The 17353-nt window shown below is 48.0% G+C and overlaps 1 protein-coding gene across 2 annotated transcripts in view; it reads left to right on the top strand.

Moving 5' to 3' along the window:
* DOCK11 (dedicator of cytokinesis 11) overlaps positions 1 to 17353 on the top strand; it is a 77950-nt gene that overhangs the window by 28814 nt on the left and 31783 nt on the right. For both annotated transcript variants that reach the window (XM_053955498.1, XM_053955497.1), the window contains exons 12-30: positions 1356 to 1565; positions 1904 to 2026; positions 3013 to 3095; positions 4584 to 4706; positions 4880 to 4956; positions 5459 to 5643; positions 5756 to 5821; positions 5996 to 6088; positions 6487 to 6610; positions 7245 to 7366; positions 7781 to 7867; positions 9114 to 9203; positions 10744 to 10862; positions 12527 to 12596; positions 12672 to 12797; positions 13376 to 13447; positions 13799 to 13945; positions 14408 to 14491; positions 14919 to 15030. In XM_053955498.1, coding sequence (XP_053811473.1) covers positions 1356 to 1565; positions 1904 to 2026; positions 3013 to 3095; positions 4584 to 4706; positions 4880 to 4956; positions 5459 to 5643; positions 5756 to 5821; positions 5996 to 6088; positions 6487 to 6610; positions 7245 to 7366; positions 7781 to 7867; positions 9114 to 9203; positions 10744 to 10862; positions 12527 to 12596; positions 12672 to 12797; positions 13376 to 13447; positions 13799 to 13945; positions 14408 to 14491; positions 14919 to 15030 — 2113 coding nt within the window. The remainder of the gene's footprint in view (positions 1 to 1355; positions 1566 to 1903; positions 2027 to 3012; positions 3096 to 4583; positions 4707 to 4879; positions 4957 to 5458; positions 5644 to 5755; positions 5822 to 5995; positions 6089 to 6486; positions 6611 to 7244; positions 7367 to 7780; positions 7868 to 9113; positions 9204 to 10743; positions 10863 to 12526; positions 12597 to 12671; positions 12798 to 13375; positions 13448 to 13798; positions 13946 to 14407; positions 14492 to 14918; positions 15031 to 17353) is intronic.

Here is a 17353-nt window from a genome sequence, read left to right as displayed (position 1 = left end):
AACCTGTGGTTCAGGGGCACAGGGAATGGGTTCTGTGTCTGCCAAATTCTGCATCCCTGTGAAAGTCCTGTTGGTAAATGATCAGGCTCCATCTCCAAACCACTCATGGCTGTTTTGTTTCCCCTCATGGCAAGGGATTTCCCTATTCTGGAACCTTCCTCTGACTCCTAGCCTACCTTTATTCACAGTCACTTTATTATATGCATTTGTTATTGTGCCAAAGTTGTGCCTTAGCCTAAAAACCCTTGTATTTCCTGAGCCTCTGATGTCTGTAGGCAGCTATCACATCTCACCTCAGCCTTTGTTCTGCTGGGCTGAACAGACCAGTCTCCTCCAGTCTTTCCTCCCAAAACAAATCCCTGCTCTCACATCCTGAGCTTGCTCTGGCTGGAGTCAGCCCTTTCTGCAGGGGGGCAGAGGCACCAGCACTGCCCCATCTCTGCTGATGCTGCCCTGTCTGAGGCCTGGTAGAATCACAAAGGCTTTTTTGTGATGGTTTCATATTGGCAGCTCACAGCTCTGAGACACCAGGCTCAGTAACTCCCAGCAGATGGATGCATTGCTAATAGCAAAGGTTCTTGTTATCCATCCTTAATCAGGTCCAGAGTGAGACCTAATCAGCACATTTTCAGCATTGATGTAATGCCTCCAAGTCATGCTGGAATGTCTGGGGCATGCTACAGTTTTATCTTCAGGCCTGCATTTTTATCTTTCCATGGATGCACGCCTACTAGAATGTTTGAATTAGAAATACATGAATTATTGCCACTTGCCTGGTGCTGTCAAGGTCAGTAGCTGCAAAGCAGTTGGCAGATTTTGCACATGCATTTCCTCAGCAGTGTCAGCCTTGTATTTGAGCTCTCCTGACTGGGAGAGCTAACTTTCCTCCTGGGATAGCATCTGAGGAACATTTTGAGTGTCACAGTTGATCCATCCAGAGCTGCTGGACTTTGGAAAATAAATATAGTGATCTTTAGTAGGTGATCACAAACACTCTTAAGCTGATTTCTTACTGCAAAATGATAAACAGCTCTGATAAATTGAGCTCATCTTTTCTTCCTGACTTCATAGTTTACTCTTATGTAAAAAACATGTGGATTTCATTCTTTATATTCCATAAAGCTTTGTTCAAACTGACTAGATCAAAATGCAAGAAGATGCAGGAAAAAATGGACCTGTATATTCATAAAGCAAATAAACATGGATTGTGTGTCACAGTTCTGTAAAATGCTGGTGTACCAAACAAACAGGAGCAGAAGGCTCCCAGTTCCCTTGTCAGGAAAGCAAGGCATGCTGATACTCTTGAGCCTGTGCCGTGTGTTTTTTATGACACACGTATTCAATGCAATTTCCAGGTTGAGCCCTTTTTCCTAAGCTTGGCATTATTCGACCTGAAAAGTAATTGCAAGATTTCAGCTGACTTCCACGTGGACTTGAATCCTCCCTCTGTCCGGGACATGCTGCAGGACAACTCGGAGCCCAGGGCAGAGGGGCCCCAGGGACACGGTCCTGGCCAGAGCCTGGTGCACGGGGTCCCTGAGTCCTGCCTGCGCTACATAAAACGGGTCAGTGTCTCACTTTCTGCTCGTCCTGTGTCACTGCTGAGGCTTTTCAGTGGCTTTGAAGTGTGTTGTTGTGCACTGTGTGGTAACCAGAAGCCAGCTTTTCTCTTGAGTTTTGGTCAGTGTCGAAGTTGCCGTGCAAGGCTCGCTGGCAGTGACAGGCAAAGCACCAGGGAGAGTTTGCCAAGCCGTGGCTGTGCTCAAGGCTGGTGAGCCCCTGTGGCCCATGCCCAGGGCAGGGTGTGTGTGGGGTGTGGGAAGGGGCAGTGGGATGGTCAGGCCAGTCCCCGTGGTGCACACTGGGGTCCTGCTGTGTGACAGCTGCTGCCTCTCCGTTGCAGGGGGTGTTCTCCGTGACCAACCCGCACACAGAGATCTTCCTGGTGGCCCGGGTGGAGAAGGTGCTGCAGGGCAGCATTGCCCACTGTGCAGAGCCCTACATGAAGAACTCAGACCCTGGGAAGGTACTGGCTGGGGCCATGGGTGTGTCAGCTGAGTGATGCTGTCTGCTGCTGCAGGGAGCAGAGTGGGCTGAAACATGAGTTGTTCTGCAGCTCCTTAGTTTCTTGCTGGCAAATACAGGCTTTGTCCATTCTGTTTGCACTGTTCCCAGGCTGACTTCAGTTGGGATGTCCTGGGAGACTTGATTCCTTCCCCTGGAAAGAGGCAGAGGATTAAAAAGAGCCAAGCATTTGGGGCCAGACCTTTCCCCATTCAGCAAGCCAAAGCCTGGGCTGGGCTGACGGGAAAAAATGGGACACTTCATCCCCAGAATGAAGTATCTGCATAGAATCATGGAGTCCTTTATCTTGGAAAAACCCTATAAGATCATTGAGTCCAACCATTAACCCAGCACTGTCAACTCCACCACTAAACTGTGTCCCTAAACACCACATCCACATGTGTTTTAAACACCTCTACTTCTTCTCTGGGCAGCCTGTTCCAATGCTTGACAACCCTTTGAGTGAAAAATTTTTCCTGACATTCAAGGCAGAGGCCCTGCTGTTTGCCACCAGCTTTAGTCTCTGCATCCATGTGGAGTTGATGCTGCCTTGTTGCAGCCAGTCAAGAGTAGTTCCTGAAAAGTCAGTTATAAAATACCTGGTAATGATGGCATTCCCTGGGCACGCTGTGTAAGTCTGTATAGGACGAGCCAATTGCAGTCAGTTTTGGAAAATGCACTAATACCTTTTGGCAAATAGAGCACTAATACCCTGTCAGTTCAGTCCCGAGGAGGTTTAACATGACTACCCCCAACGGGTGCTGCTGCTTTGCAGAGTAACAGCTGTGGGTGGTGTGAAGTGACAGGCAGGGATGTCTGTGAGCTGCGCTGGTGCCTGGAGCAGACAGAGAGGTGCTCCTCCCTGGAGACTTCAGCGCCCTTCCCTGCTCTTCTGGGGCAGCATCAAAGCCCTGGCACACGCTGACCTGCCTCTCTCGTGTTTTGCAGACTGCCCAGAAGGTCCATAAGGTGGCCAAGCAGGTGTGCAGCCGTCTGGGGCAGTACCGGATGCCCTTCGGCTGGGCTGCCAGGTCAGTGCCTCGGGCTGGGCTCTGCCCACACTGGGAGCTGCTGCTGCTGCTGCTGCTGCTGCTGAGAGTGACCTGGGACACAGATGGGCCAAGGGCCAAGTGACTGAAGTCAGTGAGGTTGCAGCTGAGGGCAGAGTTTGGCTCCGACTCCCAAGAAAGAATTGGGATTGGCCTGAAATGCTCTATCTAGAATTAGAAACAAAATATTAAAAAGTAAACAGTGCTAGGGCTGGGAAGGCAGTAACCTTCCTACTGACCTGCAGCTACTGCTGTCAGGGCAGAACATTCCTGGGGACAAAATACACCCTCCCATGCTACCAAGGAAATCACTGCAGAAATTCCCTCCTGGCATCAGCCATTGCCAGGGACAGGATGAGAGCAGGGGACTTCCCAGCCTGGCAGTGGCAATCAGATGGGGTTTGTTTTCTGTCTTAAACTCTGCTTTAATTGATGTTCTTGGGAATGGCTGGAGGTAGTGATCCCATTCCCTTGCTGTTCTTTTACTGGGAGTGATTAAGTATGTCTGTGCTAACTCTCTTAAATCTCAGTCAGAGGAAGGCAAGCTCATCTACTGCCTCCTAGTGCTAAATTGCATTTTGGTGCTGGGAATATCATGAGAGCACAGAAAGCTGTCACAGTGGGCTGGAGTTTGGGGGTATACTGCTTGCAGTATGTATTCTTGAGCTGGGTGTTCCTGTGGTGCTGGCTGCTCATCTTTGAGGTGGTGGTTTTGGGATGCAGCTGGATCCTGGGAGCCAGCACTCAGCCCTCTTCCAGGTGGACCCTCCCCCTAATGGTGGGCTCTGGGTGGGCATTGACTTAGACTGGCTTCAGGCTTGTTCCTGCTGGGTAAGAGCTGCCTTTGGATGCCAAGGAGCTGAGAGGGCTGGTGCAGGGATCTTTGTTGCTCTGCATCCCTGGAACATTTCCTCTGTGGGTCTCAGAGGAAAGTGCTTGCACAGAAGCAGAGTGCAGATGCTTTAATGTTCTTATTATACACAGACACCCATTATTTTCAAGGGCAGAGATGCTGGTATTCATCCAGGGCAGAGTCCAGTCTCCTGCTCTCACTCCAGGAGGAAGCTGATGCATGTCCCCAAGCTGGTTTTTATCATGCACTCATTTCCTAGGAGGATTTCTGTGCTCTGACCCCGTGTGCAAGTGGGAAGGTTCTTTACCCCTTGGTGCTAGTGAGTGGGAGGGGATGGAAGGGTGTGATTGTGGACCAGGCTTGGAAATGGGCTGAGTGTGTCCTGACCTGGAGAGAGGGAATGGGTAATGATGTCCCATGTGATTTCATGTGACAGCTGCAGCCTGGGTGGGGTCTAAGCACCACGTGAGGGTGGGAGAACAGTCAGGTCAGTGGTACTGGGAGCAGTCACAGGCCAGTGAACCTCTTGCCTGATGAACTGCCTTTCAGATGTGTCAAAGACCTCAGTGTCTGTATATTTACCAACATTTAGAAAATACACCTCTTTGTTTCTGCAGGCCAGTTTTCAAAGACTCCCAGGGCACTCTTGATGCTGATGGAAAATTCTCACCCCTGTACAAGCAAGACAGTGGCAAACTCTCAAATGAAGATATGCTGAAGCTTTTAGCTGAGTATAAGAAGTAAGTGTGAGACAGGGACTGGGCAGGTATTTTAACACACATTTTTAAGCAGTTAAGTGTAAGCATGAGATGACAGTTTCTAAAATAGTTGGAGGGTAGCAAAAAATGTTGTTGATGTGCTCAGCACCTGAGCTTTCAAGGTTCACACTCTTGTTCCTTTCTCCTTAACACAGACCAGAGAAGACAAAACTGCAGGTCATTCCAGCCCAGTTAAATATCATCATCAAAGACATCCCACTGGACTTCACAAGTAAGGATCTTGGATCTTAACAGAAGTGCTGATGGCTTGAGCCTCAGGAGTTAACGCTTCTAGGGGGGATTTTGCTGTTGCATTAACAAGAGTATCTCAGGGCTGCCATCAGAAATGAGTAATTCAGCACAACCACTGACTTTTAAGTCCTTCTGATCCATTCTGTGGAGGAGATGTGATCCAAGTGCAGAGATTCACCAGAGGGCTTGATCCTCTTTACATTTTGGCCATCACATCCTAAATCTGAAGGAAGCCAGCTGCCTGCTTTTGCACCAATCTCATATCACATTTTTGACCCATAACATTGTAGGGCTTTACAAACATGGTCAGTGTGATTCTTTACCTTGCATTTAAAGAAACTGAAGCAAAGAAAGGACTTGTGCTGTGTTCAGTGTCATTCCATGGGCTTTTGGCAACTCCTGTCACAGATTATGTAGGCCAATCTCCTGTCCAAAAGGCTTTTCTAATGGATCTAATTTTTTCTGTTCTTACTGTCTTTCAGATTGTTTCACAGCTTCTTACATTCCTATAAAACCTTTTGAGAAGGGCTGTGAGGACGTTGCAGTTGAGGTGGAGGAGCTTGTCCCAGAAGTTGCAAAATACTGTTACCCCTTCACTGTCTACAAAAACCACCTCTATGTCTACCCCTTGCACTTGAAGTATGAGAACCAGAAGGTGTTTGCAAAGGTGAGTGACCCGGGGAGTGACCCGGGGAGTGACCTGGGGAGTGACCTGCAGCCAGGCTTGGTGTGGGCTGGGGTGGTGCTGCTGCTCATGCTCCTGTTCTCCCCCATTTCAGGCAAGGAACATTGCTGTCTGTGTTGAGTTCAGGGATTCAGATGAAGCTGATGCCAGGCCATTAAAGGTGAGTTAATGTTCCCTTTTAACGGCGCTGCCGTTTGGCCACTGCTGGGTGTTCTGCACCAGCCAGGCTGAGCAGGGCAGGAGGAAAGCACTGAGTTTCCATGGTCACTGGTTTAATTTGGCCAGCTGATTTAGAGTGGCAGGAGCCTGAATTCAGCTCTTCATCTGTTTGCAGTGCATCTATGGCAAACCCGGGGGCCCTCTGCTGACCACAAGCGCGTACGCTGCCGTGCTGCATCACAATCAGAGCCCGGAGTTCTATGACGAGGTAAAAGCAACCCGTGGGAAACAGCAGATTTTCCTGGATGCTACAATGCCAAGGGGCTTCTCAGGATACCTCTTTTTCCAGGGCTGGGTGAAATAAGGGTAAATATAATCACCAGCCCTTTGCCTCAGCAGAAGGGCTCAGCAAAGCCAGAGCCTTTGTCAATTTTTAATGTCAGTTTGTTTTCTGCTGTCTTTACTGTCACGCTTTGTGCACTCCAATCACCCACTCCCATTAATAAGTAATGTTGCAAATGTGATGAAAATGTTAGGAGTTATTTAAAATGGGTAAGAATGTGTCTTGTGTAACTGCATACAACATAACATTTGTGAAATGAAGTAGAACTAAAATATTACTCCACAACTAAAAATACAGTCTGATCTATCATGATATCATTTTAGATTAAAATTGAGCTTCCAATTCACCTCCATCAAAAGCATCATTTGCTTTTCACCTTCTATCATGTCAGCTGTGAAATTAATACAAAGGCAACATCGAAAAAACAAGACACCGTTGAAACTCAAGGTATGTTCAATGCTTAAATTACTTCTGTTGGAGTGTAAAAGGCCAAGATAAAACAAATGTAGGGACATGAAAACAAAAGTGATTAACATGCCAGCCTATATTAATTTTATTTTCTAAAAGCAACCTAATATGAAATTGTAGGCCAAAAATGGAATAAACTCCATATTTTTTGTTAATATTAAAGCTAATTTTTTTGTTGCAGTCTGACAGCTCTTTCTGTATGTTCCTGACTTGACTTGCACAAGTGTGCTGTTGTCAGGCAAGTCACCAATAAAAACTTGCTGTGAGATCAGGGTCTCAGGGGCTGATCCTACCAACACTAGGCGTGTGAACACCTGGCTCCCACTGGTTGGGAAGCCTCTCCCCTCATCCAGTCCTCAAAGGACCCTCACCATGGTCACAGCTGTGGCTCATGCACTATTCCTGCCCCTCACACCCACTCCTGGTTGTGCTGTGTCCAAATTTTGTTCACCAGGTAAAAGGTGCTTTAATGACACTGATGTGGTTGATCCCTTGCTGAAGCCACTTGCACAGCTGCAGGTTTGGACTTCCTGGGGTGAGGCAGAGCTCTTTTTTGAGCTGAACCCGTCCCAGTGTGTGTCTGCTGACCCTGCTGCCGCGGTTGCCTCCGCAGTGGGGTTCGCCTGGGTGCCGCTGCTGAAGGACGGGCGCGTCGTCCCCCTGGAGCGGCAGCTGCCCGTGTCCTCCACCCTCCCCCCTGGCTACCTGGGGCTTGCAGACACCGACTCACGGAAGGTAGGATGCCATCTAAAACGGGCTTGAATGGAAAAGGAAGAGGAAAGCTGAGCTTTTGTTACCACTGTAAATTCTGGGTTTCTGTCGGTGCTTTGCTCAGCTGAAAAGATCTCTACTGCAGGGCACCCCCAAAGCTTAAAGTTCTTGGAGGTGGGGGACAGGACCCCTTTAATTCCACTTTCTCTGGGTATGCTGGTTGCAGAGGGTATTTCAGTGGCAGGCTGGGCTGTTGTGGATGACAGAGCAGGAGAAGAGCCTGTGCTCTGTGTGCATGTTTTCATGGGGAAGGTGGTGTTTGTGCTGGGGGTGGACCCCTTCTTCCACCCCAGCCAGTACCTTCTGAGCAGGTGTCTGCACAGAGCCACCTTCTCACCACAGTCTGAAACCAAGTATTTGGATGTTGTCTGTTCACAGCAGCCCAGCATGGATGCAAAGTGGGTGGATGGAGCAAAGCCACTGTTTAAAATCAGAATCCATTTGGACTCTACTGTTTACACCCAGGTAAGTCAAACTTTAAAACCTTCCGGCACAAATGCAAAGGAAGAGACTGTTGTGTCTCTACTACAGCTAAGCCATAGGTGGTGTGGGAAAGAGGGCCCTGGTACCTGGTTTGCAAAGCAACACTGAGATACTCCTGAAGCAGCGTGGCTGGGATCTGCTCCTTGGCTGGATGGGATGAGATAATCGTGCCACTGAATGAGCTTAGGGAGGGGCTGATGTTTCCTTGGCCAGTTGCACTATAACTGGCAGGACCAAGGAAACATTTGAGCAAATGACCTGCTTCAGTGATGCAAAAGAGAGAATTGGTGGATGTGAGAGGTTTCCCCAAAGAATCATTAATGTTGAAAAGACCTCTAAGATTGTTGAGTCTAAACTAGTATTAGATTTTTTATTAAGTTTTTTTTAAAAAAAAAGTTCTCTGACAACAGCAGACACAAGAAAAAAGTCTTGGTTTCCCTTGGAAAGCAGTTCAGGCTGTTCTACCAAGTCCCAGTGTGTTCTGCTGTCTTATGGCAGTGTTGGACTTCCCGAAGTTTCACGTGATGTGCAGCAAAGATCCCCAGCACATTCTCTAGGGCTGTCCTGTCTCCAGCGGTCCTGTCAGCACTGCTCCTGGGGAAATACCCTTGGCTGGATGCCATCAGCTACATTTGCATTCAGAGCAAATGGCTTTCAGCATCTAATTCTGTTTTTGGAGATTTACTGATTCTCTATAGCATTGAGAGCAGCACAGTAGTTGTGCTTCCCCCCACATTACATGTCCAGATGCTTTTCAGAGTTAAATAACCCAGTAATTAAATCTAACCTTGGAGGAGGAGGGAGAGTTATGGGAAGGAGAGTCTGCCCCAGATGGACAGTAGGAGGCTGGTGATGCAGGTGGTGAGGCAGCTTCTGTGAGTTGCAGCTCTTGGGAGGGCTTCTGTTTCTCCAGGCGAGTGTTGGCTGGGGATTGGGGCTCAGGGAAGTACAACCACAGGAGAATTTTAACACTGCTGGAAGTTTTGTGCTTAATATTGAGGTTAGTTGGGAGCCAGGGGCTGAGCAGTGGATGGGTATGTTGGAAAAGACAGTGAGCAGTCCTGGGAGATGGCAGCTGGGGGTCAAAAGTGGCACTGGCAGGGACATGGGGTTTGCTGGGGACATGTCCCACTGCTGCAGGTAAGTCACCAGATTTCCAAGTGCAAGCGACAAAGTAGGGGCTGACAGATGTTGAGGCTGCTGAACTGAATTTGTTTGTCTTTTCCAGGACATGCACTTGCACAAATTCTTCCACTACTGCCAGCTGGTTCAGGCGGGAGCTAAGGAAGTGCCAGGAGAGCTTGTTAAATACCTAAAGGTGAACAGTGCCTGTCACTGGGCTTCATTTGTGTTTTTACAGAGTGTCAGCAAATACCCAGAACCCTGCCCTGTGGGAACACACCCTTGCTGGGGCCAGTGCATTGTGCAGTACCCTTACTTTTGCTTTATCCTATCAGATGGGCTAGTATTTAAATGAAATGTTTTTTTCATGTCCCTGCATTCATTTTATCTTGTCAGACGATTTTCTGTGTGCTGCTTCCCTCTGCCTTCCACAAGGGATAAAACAAGCAGTCAGCATTGCTCTGCCATGCTCATGGCAAAGCTCTCTCCTGGTGGACTCACACACTCCTCCCTTGCTGCTCTAGGTTTGATTCAGCCCTTTAAACTGTAGCACAATTCCTTGTTTTCTGGAAGCCCATTCGAAACGGGAGGGTTTTTTTCAGGCTGAAAAAGATACGTGAGATTATCAGCCAGTTAAATTTGAGCAGAGGTGACCTACGACCTAGACCCAGCTTTTTGGTAATCACTGCAGCATGAGTAAGGGCTTTGGAGCAGGTCCAGCAAGGGCTTCTGCAGGAATATTATTCTTGGCTCTTTACTGTCCTTGTTTCCTTTCATGACTGCCTGTTTGTGAGAGTGGTGCTGTAGCAACAGCTCCACTTCCAGTGGTGGGGATGTATCACCACAGGGTTACTTAATGTGTGTCAGATAAAGTATAAATATTTTAAGAAATAGAAATAATAGCAGGTTTTGAAGGCAAGGACTAAAATCACAGAAGGTTTATTGTGAGCATTTTGCCAGGTCCCAGTCCTGCCAAGCCTCAGCACCCTCACTGCAGCCTTCAGACAGGGAGATAGGTGTGTGCTAACCACAAGTGAGGGATTCTTAACCACCACCACCTCAATAATTTCAGTAATTTAAATAGCTAGATAGAGATTTAAAAACCTTTTGTTAGATTTGCAGGTTTGAAAACTGAAAATGAAACATGCTGTCTTTCCTAGATTCATAACACGAGTTCAGGCCCAAGAGCTCTGTGAGTCTGGTGGAGAGCGTATGCACGAGACCATCCTGACTTCACCAAGTGCCTTAAACTCCATTTTCAATAGCAATCTCTGCTCTTTGAAAAGAAAAGTCTCTCTGAAAGTCATTGGGCAGCAGTTTTTCATGCTCCAAAGGCATTTGTGGAAATGGGACTTCAAAAAACTGTTGCAAGTGATGAGAAGACTTGAGAGCAAACCTTCAGCCTTAAATTCTGGGCTTTCCAAATCAAATACTAGCTTGTGACCTCTAATGAAGTCATAGCTGCCTGGGCACATCTGAGAAGAGGATTAATACCTGCCATAGTGATGTATGCTGCTCCCTGGAGGTTTGCAGCTGGGATCTGTCAGCTGGAAGGAGGCAGCAGGTCCTGCTATGGGTCCAAGTTGCCCTGTCCTGCAGTGGGCTGAAGCGTTTCCCCACCCTGAAGCCTTTGCTAACGCCTGTCCCATTGCCACAGAAATGCCTGCGGACTGTAAATGTTTAACATCTGCAACATGTTGAACTAAAAGTGTCTGTGTTCTGAACATTTGTTTTAGTGTTTGCACGCGATGGAGATCCAAGTAATGATTCAGTTTCTACCTGTAATTCTTATGCAACTATTTAGAGTCCTCACAAACGTGACGCAGGAGGATGAAGTAGCTGTCAACTGCACCATGTGAGTGTTGGGTGAACCATCCCGTGACAAATGCAAGGCCACGAATGGCAGTGCAAAGCAGGGTCTGGTTTCCCACTACAGTGTGCTAAGTGACAGCACGGGCTGTCCCCTGCTGCTCTCTGCCCCTGGATCATGTGGGTGGCATGGGGGCACTATGGGGCTCTTCTTCTGGGGGTGATGTGAGGAAAAACGTGGTACTTCAAAGATACTCCTGGTTTGTTTCTCAAAAGAGAAAGGGTTTGGTGGCTCTGGGAGTTGTCTTATCAAATGGCTGCAGAGTGCCCAGGTGTGTCCCAGCTGCAGGCAGCAGATGTGGGGAGCAGTGTCCTGGTCTCATCCCAGCGCTCCAGTCCCTGGTGCCAGGACTGCTCCCGGTGCCCTGGGGCAGGTGTGGCAGCTCCAGCTGTGCTGCAGCTCCAGCTGTGCGGGCTCCTGGCTGTGGCAGCCCCGAGAGGGCAGCACCGGCCCGGGCAGCACTGCAGGGAGCTCCAGCCAGAGAACCTTCCCTGCCTGGCACCGGCAGCGACCCCTGGCACCCGGAGATGTGCTGAAACGTGCACAACATGCACCCTCCTGCCGTGGTGCTGCCTCGGCGAGGTGCTGCCGTGCACAGGGGGCTGCTGGGTGTCACCCTCCTCTGGTCCCATACAGAGGGTGCCTCCACGTACCAGGAGCATCCTGCTGCCATGGAACTGGAGGCTGGAGGCTGAGCCCCAGTCCCCAGAGATGTGGTGCCTGTTGCAGTCACAGCCCTGCACTGTATGATGCCCAGATGTTGGGTCATGAGAACTTCTCCTTTGTGGAGCACTGTAATCCCACTCTGTTTGAAGCACCAGAAGGCAAGGACAGGACAACAGGTGACCCCAGGTATCTGTTGGGTGACCAGCTCCCACATTAATTTCCAGAGATTTTTACCAAAGCTTGACCTGATGCTTTCCAGTTTACCAATTTCCAACATCTCTTTTCTCATCAGATTTTCATAGTGGAATTTAAAACCCACTTTATCTGATAAATGGCTTGTAAACTCCTCCTTGTGGTTTGGCCTGTGGGGTCTGTGACAACATGCAATAGTTTGTTGTTCCCTCTGGCTGGGAGTGGAATGTAAATCCCCAGGAGTGGCTGGGGAAACCAGGCTCTTGCTGCCTTGATCAGCCGCCTGGGAGTGAGTCCAGAGGGCTGGCATGTTCTCCAGCGTCTGCTTGACCTTCCCACACTGCAAGGCAACAGCCCAAAATAATCCAGTGCATGTAACAAGGAGCATATGATGTAAATAAAGTAAAATTTAAAAAAGGAGGCTTCCAGAATTAAGAAATCCCAGGGATGCAGGGAGGTATCAGATTATAACAACGATGGACAATGTTCCGTCTCACCTCCTTGTTCAAGGAGTCCTGAGTGCTAAAAGTCAGCTTGCCTGGGCAATTCCTGGGCCAGCACAGAAGTGGAGAAGAGGCTTTGGGCACCTCATCTGAGTGCTTTGTGCAAGAGTGGTGCAGGAGCTGTGTGCGGGGGTGCTGGCCTGTAAGAACTGTCACTCTGCAAATCAGGCCGTGCCAGTCGTGAGGCTTTGGGGGTTGGGCAGGATGGGATACGTGTGTGTCTGCTTCTGTGAGGTAGAGGAACTTGCCCTTGTGTGGCGTGCTGAACACAAACCACGTTTCCCCCAGGGTTCTTCTGCACATCGTGTCCAAGTGCCATGAGGAAGGTCTGGACCACTACCTGCGCTCCTTCATAAAGGTCAGTGGGGAGAGGCCGCCCCTGAGGCTCCCTGCCGGGGGCAGGCTCGCGCTGACTCTGCTGCTCTCGCCCCAGTACGTCTTCCGAGCTGAGAAACCCAGTGCCAAGCAGGCGAAGATGACCCATGAAATCCTGGTGCTTTCCATGGCCACCATCTTGAAGCAGTCAGCAGATTTTCTAGCCATCAATAAGCTCCTCAAGGTGAAGTATTGGCAGTGCTTGGCTGCCAAGGGTCGAGGGGAAGAAAAGGGGGTCTGGTGTGAAGCCCAACACTTAGCCCCATGTAAACCCACTGCAGGGGCAAAGCTGCCAGGCCAACCCCTTGCATCCACATCCTGGAGGTTCTCCCTGCAAAACAGAGATGAATTCTTGCAGGGAACCTGTGTTTAGGCCCATGGCAGGAGACAGCAAAAGGCTGTTCATTTTGCCAGTTTTACCTATTTTCCTCAAGCCACACCTGAAGGGTGACTCGTGGGAGGCCAACTGAGTTTCTGCCTCTCTGGGCCTTTGCAGGGCTTGCACCCCAAACTCTGCTGGTTTTTGGCAGGGTGCATTGGGGTGCAGAGGGGCTAAATCTATTCCCACCCTAAGACTGGCAGGACATCTCTGGGTAGCAAAGGCATCTATTCCAAGCCAACTGTGCAAGAACAGCTGTGCTTACAAAAAGCCATTTGGATGTGAGCTTTCCCTCCCACATAGGTGCTTCCCAACATAGTCAGGGAATATCAGTCATGTTCAAACCTGCTGGAAAAAGTAATAGTATTCTTTGTTCATTCTAGTACTCGTGGTTCTTCTTTGAAGCACTGGCAAAATCCATGGCAATGTACTTACTGGAAGAAAACAAAATCAAGGTAAAAATGAATTTAGTCAATGCTGCGTTACAGAGCTGTCACAAACTCCTCCAAAAGCTTTTCTGAAAAGCTACGTGACTCTCTATTGAAAAAAAAACCCTGCCAAGTTGAACAGCTTAAATTTCTTTTTCACTTTACTTTTCCCTTTTCTGCCCTTTCACTCTAAGTTGTAATTTAAAAATTCCAGAAGTCCTTATGGCTTGTGCAGCCTCCTTTCCTGTTACTACCTACTGCAGTTGCTGCCAATACTTTCTTTGGTCACTGCTTTATTAGGAAGCAACAAAAACAAATGCTAAGTTGTCCCCAGCTGCTGGCTTGCAGCACTGAGCTGGGATGTGCTCTTGGTTTCAGCTGCCCAGAGGCCAGAGGTTCCCTGAGTCCTACCAGCACGCCCTGCACTCGCTGCTGCTTGCCATCATTCCTCACGTGACCATCCGCTATAATGAGATCCCTGAAGAGTCCAGGAATGTCAACTTCAGCTTGGCTAACTTCCTGAAGGTCAGCAGTTTCTTTCCTTCTCCCAGGATTTGATTGGGGAAAAAAAAAAAGAGAGATTGACAATGAGAAATATGAAGCAAGCAAACAAATGTGGTTTTAATTTATCTTGTCTTTAGTTTTTTCAGTTGTAAAAACTCTTGAGGGGAGAAGCTGTCCTAGGAAAGAAACCTTCTGTTTCCAAAAAGACAGTAACTCTCTATGGTATGAGAGTTTTCAGGCATTCCTAGCAACTGTTTGGAACCTGAAATATATATACTCTCATTTCAAGTATTTTTGTTGTCCACTGGAGACTTAAGTAAAGTCATCCAGTTTTTCATAGAAAAAGGATTATGTATGTTTTGGAAAGTCAGCAGCAACCCAGAGGATGAAATCTGGCTGCTGGCAGGACAGTAGTATGGAGGGGATTTAGGATGGTTGCTTTTATTTTTAATGGTTGGTCACATGTTGCTACTTTTTCTCCAGCGTTGTTTGACCTTTATGGACAGAGGATTTGTTTTTAACTTGATAAATGATTACATCTCTGGATTCAGCCCAAAAGACCCTAAGGTAAGCAGTCAGTTTCTTGCAAAGTGGTTTGGAGCTGTCCATATCTACATCAGTCAAAGCTTTGTAGTGATTATTTTATACAACTCTTGGATGCCTTTTAGACTCTGTTCCTGCAGAGTCTTTTAGAGGCAGAGACCTTTTTGTCTGGGCTAAGAGCCTGTAGCCAGATGTTCTTTAAAGTAATGTAAAGAGTCAGAATGACAGGAAAGAGTGGTTAATAGCCTGGGTGAAAAAGACAAAGAAGTCCCAAGTGACACCTGTACGCATTGACATTTAGGCAGAACAACACAAGAATTTGCCAATTATTAGTGAGTTTCACCAGATGCTATTTATTAGATTCTTCAATCCTTGTACAGCAAGTACATTGAACTGGAAGACAATGGGCCAAACTAAAAACATAGTTTGTGTTTGTCTTTTTTTATCTCAGCTGCTGGTTGAATACAAGTTTGAATTTCTTCAAACTATTTGCAATCATGAGCACTACATTCCTCTGAATTTACCAATGACATTTTCCAAACCCAAGCTGCAAAGAGTTCAAGGTATGTTCTTTCTTAAGAGATTGGCTAAAGAGCTATAATTTATTAGTCCTGATGGCTTCTGACTAGATGAACTTTGGTTTGGTGTCAAGGAAATGTATGCCCTGGTTAGGACATTAACCTCAGGTCAAGATGTTTTCCTGTCGGGTTTATATTATTTTGTTCCAGAATGGTGTGCAGTCAGTCTTTTTGGTATTCCCTGTATTTAAGTTTACATGGGACTAGCAATATCTGGAAGACAGCTGCCTGTGTTTCAGTAAATAGGCAAATTGTGCAAGGCAATCCTTTGTTCTCAGGAGTGTCAGAAGTGGGTGTCTCATTGGGGGGTCCTGTAGGGTTGAACTCACTGCCCTGCTGCCAGCTCTCCCTGTGGCCACCAGAAGGGGATCCAGGTCACCTTCTGCTTTCACACTGAACAAGAGCACAGCAGTGCACAGTGTGTTCGAGCTTGTTCTCAAACCTGAGGGCAGCCAGCAGAGCTGGAGCCCGTGCCAGTCCTCGGTGCACACCAAGGGTGTTTGTACTGTGGCACCCCCACACATCCACACTGTCACACCGTGTTCTCTCTGGTCCTGCAGCTGCTCAGCACGGCGTGGAAGGGGCTTGCAAGGGGCTGAGCTGAGGCTGGGTGCAGGTGTGGGTGGCTGGAGCTCTGGCACTGCAGTGCAGCCTCCACCAGCCCCCAGGAGTGCTCATTCCCTGAGGGTCCTAATGGCTCATCTGTGCCACATAACTGCAGTAAAGATTGCCAGGTTTGGGTGCCAATAGCCTGGCCAGGATAAGTACTGGAGAGGGGTGTGAGGTTTGGGATTCCCCATGTAAAAGCCCTGTGGATTTATAATTGTATGATTTGTTCTGATGGAGTAAAGGGGATGTTTGGTTGTGCCTCACAGTGAAGCCAAACAAGTCCCAAAGTGGTTCCACACACATACAGGTGGCAGAAGTAAATGAGATATCTCTTATTTTAGTAAATATCTGACCCCTCAGAGCTTTCTGGACCAGCTGCTAATGTCTTACTTCAGTTTGGCTACTTGCCTGGCATTGTTTAACAAAGAGCATTGCTGGAAACAGCCAAGAAAAACACATCCACAGTGCCTCCCTGATGCTTGTTGGTGGCATGGTAACATAAGGATGCTCTTCTTAACATTCACCTTTGCCTTTGTGATGGTTAAATTGAAAAGCTGTAAGGGCAGCTCATCTTCTCTGCTGTGTTCTATTGTGACTGGACCTACCAGCTGAGGTTCACATACAGCTCGTGGCAGTAGAGCAGCCAGTGCTCAGGTAGCAGAGGTGCCTCTGCAGTGGTGCCTGAGCCCTGCCTGCCATGGCAGAGCCACGTGGGGATCACCTCCACTGCAAACTTGTCTGGCTTTATGGACAGAGCTGTGGTTGCAGGGCTCAGGAGAGACTCTGCTGGTGTCTGACCTCGTCAGCCTGTGTGGATGCAGGGAGGGGATGCCCAAACCCCTAATGCTCTGTTTCTAGGAGAAGAAGGAATAGCCCTCAGGGAGGTGGACAGAGGGAGCTTCTGCAGCTTCAGCCAGTGCAGATGGGCAGGCTGGCAGAGCAAGCACATCCTGTTGAGCTGGAGTGTTGCATCTTGGAACAGCGACTCTGAAACCTCCCAGCTAATGCAGGGCTGGTTGTTGGTCTGTCCCTGCTGCCTCACATGGGGACATCAGCCAGAGCTTGGCCTCATGGCCAGCAGTACACAATTAGTTTTGCAATGTTGTGATGGGAAAGAACCCAAGGGATTGACAGAAGCTGGGAGTTAAGCAAAGGCCTCACAAATAATACTAAAACATGACATTCTGTCCTGTTTCTCCAAGATTTAGAGCATTACTTGTTCCTGTTTATTTTTTCTGTCTTTTTATTTGTCCCTTTTCTTTTTACACATAATTAGAATTTTTTTCATTTGCTGTGGAACGGTTCACTTCAGTAGGTAGGTCCAGCTGGAATGGTCAGCTTGTCTAATGCTGAATTAAATATGCACTTTCCAATCAAATAGCTTGCATCCAACTAATGTAATAACCATGATGTGTGACAATTAGGCATTTGCTAACATGACTAACAGTGAAAGCTAGGTAATGTTCCAGATTGCTTTTTCTTTCCTCTGAATCAGAGTTTCACAATCCAGCAAATGCTACTTTTGAATCAATGAATTTAAAAATATCTTTCACAGCCACAGAGCTGATGGAACCCTTTGGCTGGGATTTTCAAAGTTGAACGCACTCTGCCTTACCACAGAAGAACTTTCATACCTGTGGGGTTTTGGAAAAAAAAAGTCTGAGCTGAGCATATGGCATTTGTACTTTTGTGGGGAGAA

The sequence above is a fragment of the Vidua chalybeata genome, chromosome 14, assembly GCF_026979565.1.
Source record: "Vidua chalybeata isolate OUT-0048 chromosome 14, bVidCha1 merged haplotype, whole genome shotgun sequence".
In the NCBI taxonomy this organism is placed as follows: Eukaryota; Metazoa; Chordata; class Aves; order Passeriformes; family Viduidae; genus Vidua; species Vidua chalybeata.
The sequence above is the reverse complement of the archived record's forward strand: the minus strand, read 5'-3'. Positions and strand labels throughout refer to the sequence as shown.